At 43.6% G+C, this 14042-nt stretch overlaps 3 protein-coding genes across 6 annotated transcripts in view; 2 read left to right on the plus strand and 1 right to left on the minus strand.

The window, feature by feature from the left end:
• Positions 1–626: 626 nt before the first annotated feature.
• Positions 627–4006, minus strand: lipt2 (lipoyl(octanoyl) transferase 2). 3 transcript variants are annotated; one of them, XM_076076474.1, is made up of 5 exons: positions 3722–4006; positions 2955–3124; positions 1993–2332; positions 1177–1303; positions 627–1049 (listed from the first exon to the last, which is right to left on the minus strand). In XM_076076474.1, the coding sequence occupies exons 3-5, from the start codon at positions 2299–2301 to the stop codon at positions 790–792; spliced, it is 696 nt and encodes a 231-aa protein (XP_075932589.1). In that variant the 5' UTR covers positions 2302–2332; positions 2955–3124; positions 3722–4006; the 3' UTR covers positions 627–789. The 3 variants fall into 3 exon arrangements, with proteins under 3 accessions (XP_075932589.1, XP_075932590.1, XP_075932588.1); XM_076076475.1 differs by having other exon boundaries at positions 1993–2437; positions 3722–4002; XM_076076473.1 differs by lacking the exon at positions 3722–4006 and having other exon boundaries at positions 1993–2963.
• On the plus strand, positions 3680–8481 carry rnf169 (ring finger protein 169). Its single transcript, XM_076076472.1, has 6 exons — positions 3680–3998; positions 4936–5006; positions 5098–5166; positions 5570–5670; positions 5746–5836; positions 6528–8481. The coding sequence occupies exons 1-6, from the start codon at positions 3731–3733 to the stop codon at positions 7647–7649; spliced, it is 1722 nt and encodes a 573-aa protein (XP_075932587.1). The 5' UTR covers positions 3680–3730; the 3' UTR covers positions 7650–8481.
• Positions 8482–8630: 149 nt separating this feature from the next.
• Positions 8631–14042, plus strand: part of spcs2 (signal peptidase complex subunit 2) — a 5849-nt gene continuing 437 nt past the window's right edge. Inside the window, exons 1-5 of one of the 2 annotated variants that reach the window (XM_076076477.1) lie at positions 8631–8742; positions 9279–9362; positions 9442–9606; positions 11134–11264; positions 11487–11696. In XM_076076477.1, the coding sequence (XP_075932592.1) occupies positions 8701–8742; positions 9279–9362; positions 9442–9606; positions 11134–11264; positions 11487–11673 (609 nt within the window). In that variant the 5' untranslated portion in view covers positions 8631–8700 and the 3' untranslated portion in view covers positions 11674–11696. The remainder of the gene's footprint in view (positions 8743–9278; positions 9363–9441; positions 9607–11133; positions 11265–11486; positions 11697–14042) is intronic. The other variant, XM_076076476.1, reaches the window with a different exon arrangement.

The following is a 14042-nucleotide window of genomic DNA, read 5'->3' on the forward strand; positions in this document are numbered from 1 at the left end:
TGCAATTTTTTTATTTTTTTTTGTAACGCATTTTAACCACAGACTGTATATAAGAAGTGGACGTAACGTCACTCATTGGTTTGTGGACTGCTGTTTTGAAGCCTTCAGTTTGGCGTTTTGTCCGTCGCCATCTTGTTTGTTTTGCAACCAGTGAACAGGAAGTGACCATATTTGGATGGAGACGCTGTTAAGGTATCTGGTAGAGACCTGTCAATCACTGTGTAGCCCCGCCCTAAAGCATCCCCTGCTTTATGGTCTGTTTGACTCTAAATGGACCATAATGTACTAAATGAACATCATGCTGTATTGAAGAAGACTTGAAACTAGAGATTGAGACCATAAACTCATGTTTACTGAGGTAATAAATCAAGAGAGGAGAGTCATTTTCTCATAGACTTCTATACAACCAGAGGAGTCGCCCCCTGGTGGACACTAGAGAGAATGCAGCTTTAACACGTGAAGAACCGGAGGTTGTCTCATGATTTTAACATAATATATTATACTTTTAAGACACCGAGGTCCACATTCATTAATATTGCTGTCCACATGGAGACAACAGAACTAAGATGTAAACACTACATGGACGGACACAAAGGATTGTAACACAATGAGGTGACTTCATGATGTGATTTGGTACAAATTCAAAGTATTTTTAATAAGTAAAAAGACAACGTTAAATCTGTATCTTAAAGATATTTAAAGCTACGAATTCAGAGGCGCTTTTTAAAGGTAGTTTGTACACTTCAAAGGTTAAGGCCTTTTTTCATGTAAATCAGATGAAGTCAGTTTCTACGCTGACGATCCTCCGCCGTCCCGCTCGGTTTTATCTGTTTGTCCGTCCGTCAGCAGACAGTGGAACCGGTCCCTGAATGCGTCCAGCAGCTGAGGGACGGTCTCCTCCACGCAGACGTCTCTCTGCAGCTCGGCGCTCAGTGACGTCACTCCTTTACCCATGATGCCGCACGGCACGATGTGGCCGAACCACGACATGTCGGTGTTACAGTTCAAAGCCAAGCCGTGAGACGTGACGTAGCGACCGCAGTGGATTCCTACGAGGACGCAATGAGGAGACGACAACTCAGACAACAGATCGCTGTGAGGCAGTCTGACGTTTACATATTTAATGAATGCGACAGACAGAAGTTGAGGAGAAGAAGGGTCTCCGTGTCATCGTACCGACGGCACAGATCTTGTTGTCTCCGACCCAGACGCCGGTGTGAGGAGACGTGGACGCGTCGATACCAAACCTGCTGCAGACGGAGATGATGGTTTTCTCCAGTTCACTGACGTACCAGCGGACGCTCTGAGGGATCAGATCACACGTCAACATGGTAACACACGCTAACACACGTTATCAAACGCTAACACACGTTATCACACACTATCACACATTATCACACGTTATCACACGCTATCACACGTTATCACACGCTAACACACGTTATCAAACGCTAACACACGTTATCAAACGTTAACACACGTTATCAAACGTTATCACATGCTAACACACGTTATCAAACGCTAACACACGTTATCAAATGCTAACACACGTTATCACACGCTAACACACGTTATCAAACGCTAACACACGCTAACACACGTTATCACACGCTAGCATACGTTAACACATGCTAGCATACGTTAACACACGTTATCACATGCTAACACACGTTATCACACCATAACACACGTTATCAAACATTATCACACGCTAACACACATTGTCAAACGTTATTACACGCTAACACACATTGTCAAACGTTATTACACGCTAACACACATTGTCAAACGTTATTACACGCTAACACACACTAACACACGTTATCACACGTTATCAAACGCTAACACACGCTAACACACGTTATCACACGTTATCACACGCTAACACACATTATCAAACGTTAGTACACGCCAACACACGTTATCAAACATTATTACACGCTAAAACACGTTGAACTTCATCAAACCCAGCACGGATGGACCTGCTCTCACCTTCTTGAAGCTGCCCAGGTGGAGGATCGGGTAGCAGACCAGCTGACCCGGTCCGTGGAAGGTGATGAGTCCTCCTCGGTTGGTGCGGTGCACGTCGGCCCCCAGCAGGCGGAGGCGGTCCAGCAGGGGGGCCGGGTAGGGTTTGTGGCGGATCCCGGTGGTGTAGACCGGAGGGTGCTGACACAGCAGGAGAGCGTGAGCCGGATCGGACCGGTGCCGGTTCACGTAGACCTGCTGCAGCCTCAAAGCCTCCTGGTAGGAGACCAGGCCCAGACGAACCACCTCCACCGTAGGTCTGCCGCCCTGCATCCAGGACCTGAACCAGACCTGCAGACCGGGACTGGAAGCGGCATTAACACACAAAGCAGCAGGTAAGTCAGGTGTGTCATCGTGGTTTTCATGGTCCTGAGGAGGTTTTAGTGACACGAGGTCACCAGCTAGAGGACTGAGGGTCCAAAACAGAAAGAGATTCAACTCCATTCGAATTAATGTTCTGAGATCAAACCTTCAATGTAGTGAATAGACTCAGAGGGGCTCTTCAAAGGGTTCTTATGTATTCAGTAGGTAGAGATGGATTACAATATCCTATAATATTATAAATATAACTGATTATCTGCAGTTTAACTGGTGAAAAGAGCCACAATATACCCAATAGTTTAATGAATAACTTTATTTAGGAATTTCCACAATTTGTTTTCATGTTATTTGGTTTAATTTTTACTTCTAATAATGAATCATCTCTCAAAATACTTAAATACTGTTTATCACGATCAATTAATTCATCAATGAATTCACAGAGAAATGCATCATTTTAAAGTTTACAGGTAAATATATTAAATATTGAGTTATTTAACCTGTCTCACTTCACGTGTTTATTTAACCTGTCTCACTTCATGTGTTTATTTGACCTGTCTCACTTCACGTGTTTATTTAACCTGTCTCACTTCATGTGTTTATTTTACCTGTCTCACTTGTCCTCCGTCTCACGTCGTCCTCTACCGGCTCGTCTCACTTCTCTCCGCCATTGTTGTTGTTGTTGTTGTTGTTGTTCTTCTCCTCCTCCTCCTCCTCCTTTCTTCTTCGAGGGTAGAATTATATCTACTTCCGGGTTTTAGCAGCACTCTGCTGCCACCTGCAGACCCGGAAATAAAACGTTTCACAATAAAACTTACATGAGTTGATTTTATTAAATACAGATGTTTATTAATTATCCCAGTTCTGACAATTACTTAATTAACAAACGTTAGAATGTGTTGGAGGATGAACAATATACTGTTAAAATATTTTAGAAGCCAAAGAAAATATCTATTTTACTTTGTTTTATGTATTAAATTACAAGTTAATTGGACAAAGATGATGAAGATGTATTTTAATACTTGAACTCTGATACATTATACAGATGTATACACATAGCTACACACACAATTTTAATTAATGATTGCATTCCTGAATTTATACACGTTTTAGCGTGATTTAAATGTACTTTTTGTTTTACATGTAATAATATTAGTCATATATTCATAGTTGGTGGCGGTAATGCACCAATTCATTGTTTGCCAATCACCAATAAACCTCAAAGAAGAAGACATCAGAGAACGGCTCGCGCCGCGTCCCAGCTCCGCGGTTGGCGGGCTGCACCGCGCGTCCAATCTGCGCAGCGCTCGCGCAGTTTCGGCGGCGGCAGGGCGGGGTTTGTTTTGAGCGAACTGGAGAGAGAGAGAAGACTCACCAGGGAAAGATGGCGACCGCAGGGTCCGCTGAACGGCCCGGTAGACCGGCCACCTCCGGTAAGCAACGGTACGGCCCCGTAGCTGGGTGCGGGTCCGTTGGATCCGGGTCCAGTCCGCCGGAGAACGAGGCGAAGAAGAAGAAGAAGTGCGCGGAGGGTCACCCGGCCTGTCGACTCCGACGAACCCAGAGGCGGCCCGGCAGCGGAGAGGAGAGGAGCAGCGACCCGGAGAAGAGCAGCGGTACGGCGGGCAGGAGGGACCGCGACAACCGGAGAGGTGAGTGTGTGTTCACCGGAGAGACCACAGCTTAGTACCCGGATGTGTCAGCGCGGAGGGTTAGGGTGCGTTTGATTTCGGAACCGGAGGCAGAGCGAGAAAAAAACACGGAGACAAGAGCAGAACTTTAGAATAAAGTTTAGTTTTGAGAGGGAGGTTATGACGTCACTCAGGTAAAAACTTACGAGTCATGTGATGGAAGAATAAAGGTGTGTATGACGTCACTCAGGTAAAAACTCAGGAGTCACGTGATGGAAGAATAAAGGTGTTTGTTCTTCAACAAGTCCTCCAACACCAGAAGGGTGAGGGGACTTGTCCAAACTTGTCCAGCTGTAGGAGGAGCTGATGTACTGTAGTACTACTACTAGTACTATGTGTTTATCTCATAGTGATCATCGTACGAAAGATAAAGATGAGGATTCTGAACATTAATCAATGTTATTAAATCGACTGTGAACTCTTTTATAAATATTACTTTTCTATTTGCTGTTACTTTATATTATTTGTATTATTACTCTTGTTGTATTTTACTTCATTCATTTAATCTTATTGTTATTGTGTCACAGTGTTATTTGTGTCAGTATTATTTCTATTACACTTAATAATAGTTATTCTATTGTGCGTATATGTTTTATTCTATTGTGTTTTGTGTTTTCTTAATAAAGTTCTATTTTATCTTATATAAAAGTGTGATTAGTTTAATATCTTAATACACTAACATCTACATATTCTCTAGATACTGATCCTCTATTAATAAATAATAATATAATGTGTGAAGGAAACACCTGACAAATATGTTCTCATGTAGTTCAGACTGTAAATAATGATTGTTAGTTGTGAGTTCAGACTAATGTATTCATAATTAATAATTCATGTTCCCATCCCCATAAAGAGGGTGAACTAATGAATCATGTGATTGTGTTGTTTGTCTCTTCAGAGCGCTTCGTGTCTCCGGCTCTCATCCCAAAATGTTGTGATGTTTTAACGGGACCGACCGGTAAACACAAGGTGAGTCTGATATTTCCTGCTGTCAGTGAATGCAGCATCAGGCTAGAGAGGCTCGGTGAGTTCAAAGACTGACGGAGGTTTGTGTTTCCAGCTGGTGTCTGAGGAGAGAGACGAGGTGAAGAGGAGGAAAGACGAGTCGGTCCAACACGACGAAGAGCCAGTAAGACCTGTGTTAGAAATATATATATTTATATTATAAAATATATGTATGTATATACACATATACTATATATATATATATATGTGTGTGTTGTTGAGTTGGTTACTTTAATATCACAGATGATTTAAATCATAAATCTGTCATTAGAATGCAGATAAAGGTGCGTTTCATTTGCTCACCTGTCCCCTCCTGTTAGTGCAGCAGCATCGTGTTTGTCAAACAGAAGCTCACAAAGTGACTTTTATCCAGTTTTTAAGAGTTTTCACCAGATGAAGGATTTTAGGATCTTAAGTTATCGGGACGTGACCTCTATGAATCCTCAGGATTCCCATGATGCTTTGCTGCGTCCTCAAACGTCTTGTTATTGTCTTCTCTGATTGTTGTTGTTGTTGTTGTTGTTCAGGGAGTTCTGTCGGACTCGGAGAACGAGGAGCCGCTCAGCAGGAGGATCAGGAACATCTCGGCCTTCATCAGGAAAACCAAACACTGTGCGGCCCTCTCCAGGTGAGCTCAGCCACCGTTACCACGTGACACACGCCTGTGAGACCGGCTGACTGTCTTCTTCTTCTTCTTCTTCAGTGGTGCTCAGAGGAGTCAGAGCTGCAGCGAGCCGGTGGAGGACCGAGGAGGGAAGACGAAGGTGGTCACCCAGCCGGCCCTCATGGACCGAGTGAGTTACACAACCTCGATATCATCTATATATATCTATATATATATATAGATATATATATATACAGTTGTGTGAAAAAGTGTTTGCCCCCTTCCTGATTTCTTATTTTTGATGTCTAGCTTTTGAGGATCTTTTGGTCTACCTCACTTTGTCAGGCAGGTCCTATTTAAGTGATTTCTTGATTGACAACAGGTGTGGCAGTAATCAGGCCTGGGTGTGGCTAGAGCAATTGAACTCAGCTTTCCAAAGATGTGATAAACCACAGTTAATTTATGTTTTAACAGGGGGGGGCAATCACTTTTTCACACAGGGCCATGTAGGTTTGGATTTTTTTTCCCCCTTAATAATAAAAACCTTCATTTAAAAACTGCATTTTGTGTTTACTTGTGTTATCTTTGTCTAATATTTAAATTTGTTTGATGATCTGAAACATTTAAGTGTGACAAACATGCAAAAAAATAAGAAATCTGGAAGGGGGCAAACACTTTTTCACACAACTGTATATATGATATAGCGTCCCCTGATGGTCACTAGAGAGAATGCAGCTGTAACACATGAAGCTTTGACTAACATTTAAATCCCTCTTATTGACCTTTTTAATGTGTAAACAAGAACTCACTGACAAACGTTTGGTGTTTAGTTTCTTTCTTCCTAACCTGAAGGTCTCTGTTCCCCCTTTTGGTTCCTTCAGGTCGGCATGAGTCACAGTTCCTCAGCAGGAATCCTTCTCTCCTCGGAGAACAGCCGCTCCGTCTCGGCTCCCATCACCGCCGACCGCCGGCTGGCCTGGCGAGCCGTCGTCTCTTCGTCGTCGACCCCCGTGGGCGTCGCCCCGCCGCGCCCCGAGCGCTCCATCAGCCCCGAGAGCAACGACAGCATCTCAGAAGAACTCAACCACTTCAAGCCCATCGTCTGCTCGCCGTGCACGCCGCCCAAACGCCTGCCGGACGGACGCCTGCTGGAGCCTACCATCGTGAAGTCTACGCCCAGGAACCTGACCCGCGGCCTGCAGAGGGCCACCAGCTACGAGGCCAGTCCCGCCGTCCTGCTGAAGTGGAGGCAGATCGAACTGGACCGCCAGAGTCTCAAGGTGAACTCCAAGGCGACGCTGACGAGCCCCGTCAACGAGCTCCACAACAAGACCGGCACGGGGGGGGAGGACGCCAAGACCCGGCGGTCCCCGCTGGGACGAGGCGGAGTGAGGGCCGCCAACAAGAGGAGGCTGCTGTTCGAACCTCCAGCCGGAGACACAGACTCCTTCCAGAAACAGTCCGTGAAGATCCGGGTCCCTGCGATCCGCTACAGCAGCGAGACCACTTTCAGAGGTTCAGACTTTGAGCCGGCGGTCGGCGTGCCTGAATCCGGCAGTGGCGGAGCGCTTTTTAGCCGAAAACAGTCGTTCTCACCGTACACTAAGAACTCCGGTTTCCAGTCCTGTAAATTAGTGCCAAAGGACTCGCAGAGTCCGAGGAAGGAGTCCGACAGTAGCCTCCACAACCAGTCTACCTCAAGGAGGGGCAAGAAGCGGGAACAGAAGACCAAACACTTGGACTCGGAGCAGGACTCGGACCTGAAGAGGAGCCGGTCGGCCAGCCAGGAGGCCTTCGACGAGCGGTACGTCCGTCAGATCCAGCAGGAGCGACAGGACCGGGCCGTCGCCTTGAAGCTGCAGAGACAGTTCGACCGGGAGAACCAGACCACCAACCGCCGGAGGAGCCCCGACAAGTACTTCCTGCGGTCCTGGATGTCCAACCAGAACCACCGCAGGTGGCGTGGCCTGAGGAGGTCTCGACGAATCAACAAGAAGCACTAGAGAGCGAGTCGTCCGCTGACTCGGCACAAAGAAGGACAGGAAGAGGTTCATATATGCAAAGTGACAAAAAGGTTTGAATGTTTTTACACGACGGCAAACTTTAAAACGCTGTCGAGGAAAAAGAACAGAAAGTGAACGTTTATTTGATCTTTTCACCAGCAAATCACCAAAAACTGAACCAGCTGCAGTCCGACATGTGAACTCTCATCTCTGGAGGACCAACGGAATAAACACAAAAATCTAAAAAGAGCTGTTGCTGTATAAACTGGAGGTCTGGGGTCTTCAGGGGCCACTGGAGGTCTGGGTCTTCAGAGGTTCCTGGAGGTCTGTGGTCTTCAGGGGTTTCTGTAGGTCCGGGGCTTCAGGGGATCCTTGAGGTCTGTGGTCTTCAGGGGTTCCTGGAGGTCTGTGTCTTTAGGGGCCCAGTATCTCCTCCCACTATGTTACTGGTCCGCCTCTGTGCTGACGGTCTTCCCGTCTGAACGTTTGTCGGACGTTCTTTCAGTGCTTTGAAGCTGTGGATCCTGGACTCTGCGCCGTGGCCGCTGAGGCTCATGGGTACTGTAGTCTCAGAGACGTCTGGACCAGGAGAGAAGAGTCGTGTGATTGGACGAGTTGTGTTTGTTTGTGGTGAAAATGTAAACAAAAGCTTTAAGGAAGAGTTGATGTTTAATGTCTGAAGCAGTTTAGATTTAACCCCGAAACTTTAATAAAATAAAGATGAATGAATTAAATATCGTTGAATGTTTTACAGTAAGTGACATTCCTCGCACTTTGAGTTAAGTAACACATTTTTAATATATTTTTTATTTTATTAAAATATGGTACTTTCTGTGTTTTTATGTCCTTTTATTTATTGTTTTTGTATTTTTTAACGTTTGTGTGCGAGAAAAAAAAAAAAAGAGAGCGCGCGCACTCTGCTTTGTCTGTGTCCGTCTCGGGTACGCGCACGCGATAACGTGCCTTAATACGTGGCGGTTCCTTCAGATGTCGCTGAGAGCCAATCAGATGCCTCCAGGTCACAGGTGTCGTGTTCGTAGCAGAAGACAAGATGGCGGCCGCGAGGAACGGAAAGAACGGACTCCTGGAGAAAGTGAGCGATAACAGTTTGATTTGTTTCAGTGAGATGTGAAGAGAAGCTCCGGAGCTCATTGTTCACACGGTGACAGCGGGAGGTCAGCTCTCTGTGAGCCGGATAGCTCCGGGCCGCTGTTAGCCAGCTAAGCTAAGCTAACAGGCTAAATTACATATATTTAGTAGTTAAAATGAAACGGAATCCACTAACAGGTGAAGCTTTGTGTGAGTCTGCAGCCGTTTACTTAGTTCACTGTTAGCAGACAAGCTGCTCAGTCTGCTGCACCAGACCCGTTAGTGTGTGTGTGTGTGTGTGTGTGTGTGTGTGTGTGTGTGTGTGTGTGTGTGTGTGTGTGTGAGAGAGAGAGAGATATTAAGAAATGAATTAGATCCAAAGATTATAAATCATCACGTTTTAGCTTAGTTTAAAAAGTTCATTTAAAATTTGAATACATTTTATTTAACACAAAGTCATATTTATAGTTTAAGAGTTAATTTATCATCAATATATTATAATGAATCCTAATAATACTGATAACAATGAATCTGTTTCAGTGGAGGATCGATGAGAAACCAGTGAAAATAGATAAATGGGACGGAGCCGCTGTGAAGAACTCACTGGATGACGCTGCGAAGAAGGTCGACTTTTATTGTGAAAGGTCGTCTGTTATCATTATGAGTCACAATTGTTCATCAATAACCAGTCGGCCCCCTTCAGGTGCTGCTGGAGAAGTACGGTTACGTGGAGACCTTCGGGCTGGTGGACGGTCGTCTGGTCATCTGCACCGTCTCCTGTCTGTTTGCCATGCTGGCTCTGGTCTGGGACTTCCTGCACCCGTTCCCAGAGTCCAGGCCGGTCCTGGCCTGCTGTGTCATCTCATATCTTTCTGAGGCACCGAGACCACCTGGTCTCAGGTCCCTGTTCTGGTCTCGGGTCCCTGGTCCTGTATGAGAGTGATGAGGTGGTCTGTGTGGTGTTGTTGGGATCTAAAGGAGCGTGTTTGAGATATCAGCAAACATGACAAACTAAATTGACGTCAACAGAATTATTAATGTCAGTAAGATTATTAATGATAACACCAGCCTGAGATCAGGGAGCAACAACCAAACTATGAGCTATGTCTCATAATTAGTGGACAGATGAGAAACTACTTCAAGGTGTGGCAGATAAACACGACAAAACAAAATACGATCGGCATGAAAACAAATATAAAATGCATAAAAACTACAACTCACAATAACGCTGAATCAGTGGAGCCCTGAGCTTGTTTCTCTGCAACGAGACGGTCCATCTGGGGGTAACGGGAGACAAAGACACCCGAAGTCTGTTCCTGATGTCCAGTCTACTCCGTTTAGTTGTGATTGCTGTCACTGCAGAACATCCCGCTTCACAGAGAGGATGTGTGAATGGAAGCAGAGTTTTCAGTGCTTTAGTGGTGATCTCAGGATATTCAGCCTTGATTTTAATCAAACACCAGCAGAGTTGTTGTCTCAGACATACTTTTAAGGCCACCGTCATTTACAATCTCCAGCAGCTGATCTTCCTCTCGCCACATATTCTGCAGAGCGGGTTTGGCGCATCAGAATTACTCCTGATATTTAATCAGACTCCTGATATTGTCTGTTAAATGAAGCTTTCATTTTTTTGGAAGGTGTAGTTCTCCTTAGTGGCCTTTCCTCTTTGCAAAGAAGCTCTCCAAAAGTTATTTACTAATTTTCGTTAGTTTGTGGGCTTAATGTTTGAGGTAACGTATCACGTGACCGAGACGAGCGTCTTGACATGTCAAGAGGCACAGGCGGCTGAAATTGGGAGAGAATCCGGTCATTTTTCAAAATAAAACTTCTTTCAGACTGATAATCAATAAAACGGAAATAATATAATATTTATTCCTCCTGCCCGGTACCAAATGACCCGGTGGTTGGAGACCACTGCTGTAGACCACGATGATGAAGACTTCACGTCTCACGGAGCTTTGATGTGAATCTTTGTGAATCTTTTGACTGCTGCAGGACCAAGGTTCTCTGTTCAGGACCCAGGTTCTCTGTTCAGGACCCAGGTTCTCTGTTCAGGACCAAGGCTCTCTGTTCAGGACCACGGTTCTCTGTTCAGGACCAAGGTTCTCTGTTCAGGACCCAGGTTCTCTGTTCAGGACCCAGGTTCTCTGTTCAGGACCCAGGTTCTCTGTTCAGGACCCAGGTTCTCTGTTCAGGAACCAGGTTCTCTGTTCAGGACCCAGGTTCTCTGTTCAGGACCCAGGTTCTCTCCCAACCGTGTTCTAGTAAATCCTGAATCACGTGAAGATGAGTTTGTGTTGATGAGTATGAATGTTACTCTAACCCGGCGTCCTACAGAGGACGGGTGATGATGTCATGGTGTCTGTTCCCTAACTGCCCCCCCTCCATCACGTACTTCATCATGATGGGGATCCTGACCCTCTACACCTCCTACAAGGAGAAGAACATCTTCCTGGTGTCTCTGCAAAAGGATCCAGCTGGAATGGATCCGGATCACATGTGGCAGCTCTCCTCCTCCCTCAAACGGTCTGAATCCTTTGCCCATCATGCACTCTGATGATGGAGTCCTCACACACACACACACACACACACACACACGTGTACTTTGTGTCTCAGGTTTCTATAGTTGTAGATGTACTAACGTGTACTTTGTGTCTCAGGTTTCTATAGTTGTAGATGTACTAACGTGTACTTTGTGTCTCAGGTTTCTATAGTTGTAGATGTACTAACGTGTACTCTGTGTCTCAGGTTTGATGACCAGTACTCTCTCAGAGTTTCCTTTTCTGATGGAAAGTCGAGGAACTTCCGTGAAGCCGAGTTCACGAAGTCTGTGTCGGCGTTCTTCGATGAGAACGGGACTTTGTCCATGGACCAGTTTGAGAAGAGCGTTTCTAAACTTCACGACACGCTGGCCTCCGACAAGAAGACCAAATAACCACTGGATCAATACGGCAGTACGTCAGTACATCATCAATACGGCGATACATTGATACATTAGTCCATTGATACATTAGTACATTGATACATTAGTACATTGATACATTAGTACATTGATACATTGGTACATTGGTACATTGGTACATTGATACATTAGTACATAGGTACATTGATACATTAGTACATAGGTACATTGGTACATTGATACATTAGTACATAGGTACATTGGTACATTGATACATTAGTACATAGGTACATTGGTACATTGATACATTAGTACATAGGTACATTGATACATTAGTACATAGGTACATTGATACATTAGTACATAGGTACATTGGTACATTGGTACATTGATACATTGGTACATAGGTACATAGGTACATTGATACATTGGTACATAGGTACATTGATACATTAGTACATAGGTACATTGATACATAGGTACATTAGTACATTGGTACATAGGTACATAGGTACATTGGTACATTGGTACATTGGTACATAGGTACATTGATACATAGGTACATTAGTACATTGGTACATTGATACATTAGTACATAGGTACATTGATACATTAGTACATAGGTACATTGATACATTAGTACATAGGTACATTGATACATTAGTACATAGGTACATTGATACATTAGTACATTGATACATTAGTACATAGGTACATTGATACATTGGTACATTGATACATTAGTACATAGGTACATTGATACATAGGTACATTGATACATTAGTACATAGGTACATTGGTACATAGGTACATTGATACATTAGTACATTGATACATTAGTACATAGGTACATTGGTACATAGGTACATTGGTACATAGGTACATTGATACATTGGTACATAGGTACATTGATACATTGGTACATTGATACATTAGTACATAGGTACATTGATACATTAGTACATAGGTACATTGATACATTGGTACATTGATACATTAGTACATAGGTACATTGATACATAGGTACATTGATACATTGGTACATAGGTACATTGGTACATTGGTACATTGGTACATTGGTACATAGGTACATTGGTACATAGGTACATTGGTACATTGGTACATAGGTACATTGATACATTAGTACATAGGTACATTGATACATAGGTACATAGGTACATTGATACATAGGTACATTGGTACATTGGTACATTGGTACATTGGTACATAGGTACATTGGTACATTGGTACATAGGTACATTGATACATAGGTACATTAGTACATTGGTACATAGGTACATTGGTACATTGATACATTGGTACATTATAGGGGTGGGAATCACCAGAGGTTCCGCGATACGATATTATCACGATACTTGGGTCACGATACGATATTATCACGATACTGCGATTTTCTGAGAATTGCGATACCATAGGCCTATATTGCGATTTATTACTTTTTCAACTTCAAATTATGTCCCCAAAGGAAAACTGTCAACATGTTTTATCTAATAAGATAAAGTTTTCAGTCTGTTCATCTCACTTCAATCATTTTTATTGCAGCAAAATATGATTGTCAAGCAGACAGACTGACCAACAATGTCATAAATGTTGCATGAACCTGACAAACTGAACTGTTTGTATTACTACATAGTCCAACTTAACTAAATGCAAACGTGTGGACTCAGTATATGAACTATAACTTATATAAGTAGGATATAAGAGTTATATAACTCAGTATAACTTGCGATGCGTGGACGTCGAGGGCAGAGAGCCAGTTATGCACTGCACTCTCCCCATGAGCCTGGCTACTGTTGGCAGATTTAACCCCGTTGTGAGGCCAGATGTCTCTATCTTTGTTTTCACCAACTTCCTACCAATCACGCTGACCCGGGACCTTTGCTGACCTCACCAGAAAATAACTCAGCACCATCTAGTGGACTGAAAAAGCAATTGATTTGATTTTTCTATAAAAAAAAAAAAATTATATAATAATAGATCGATACTTGGCGTCCGTGTATCGATACAATATCGCCGCGCAAAATATCGCGATACTATGCTGTATCGATTTTTATTTTTATTTTCACCCCTAGTACATTAGTACATTGGTACGTTGATACATTAGTGCATTGATACATTAGTGCATTGATACATTAGTGCATTGATACATTAGTGCATTGATACATTAGTGCATTGATACATTAGTGCATTGATACATTGATACATTAGTACATTGATACATTGGTACATTGGTGCATTGGTACATTGATACATTGGTACATTGGTACATAGGTACATTTGTACATTGGTACATAGGTACATTGATACATTGGTACATTAAGTTGTTTTTGTTTTCAAATGAACTCTTTGAATCTCAGTTAAAGTTTGTTTTTATTTGTTCT

Source organism: Anarhichas minor, unplaced genomic scaffold, assembly GCF_050575085.1.
Source record: "Anarhichas minor isolate MPS153535 unplaced genomic scaffold, ASM5057508v1 ptg000057l, whole genome shotgun sequence".
Lineage (NCBI taxonomy): Eukaryota > Metazoa > Chordata > Actinopteri > Perciformes > Anarhichadidae > Anarhichas > Anarhichas minor.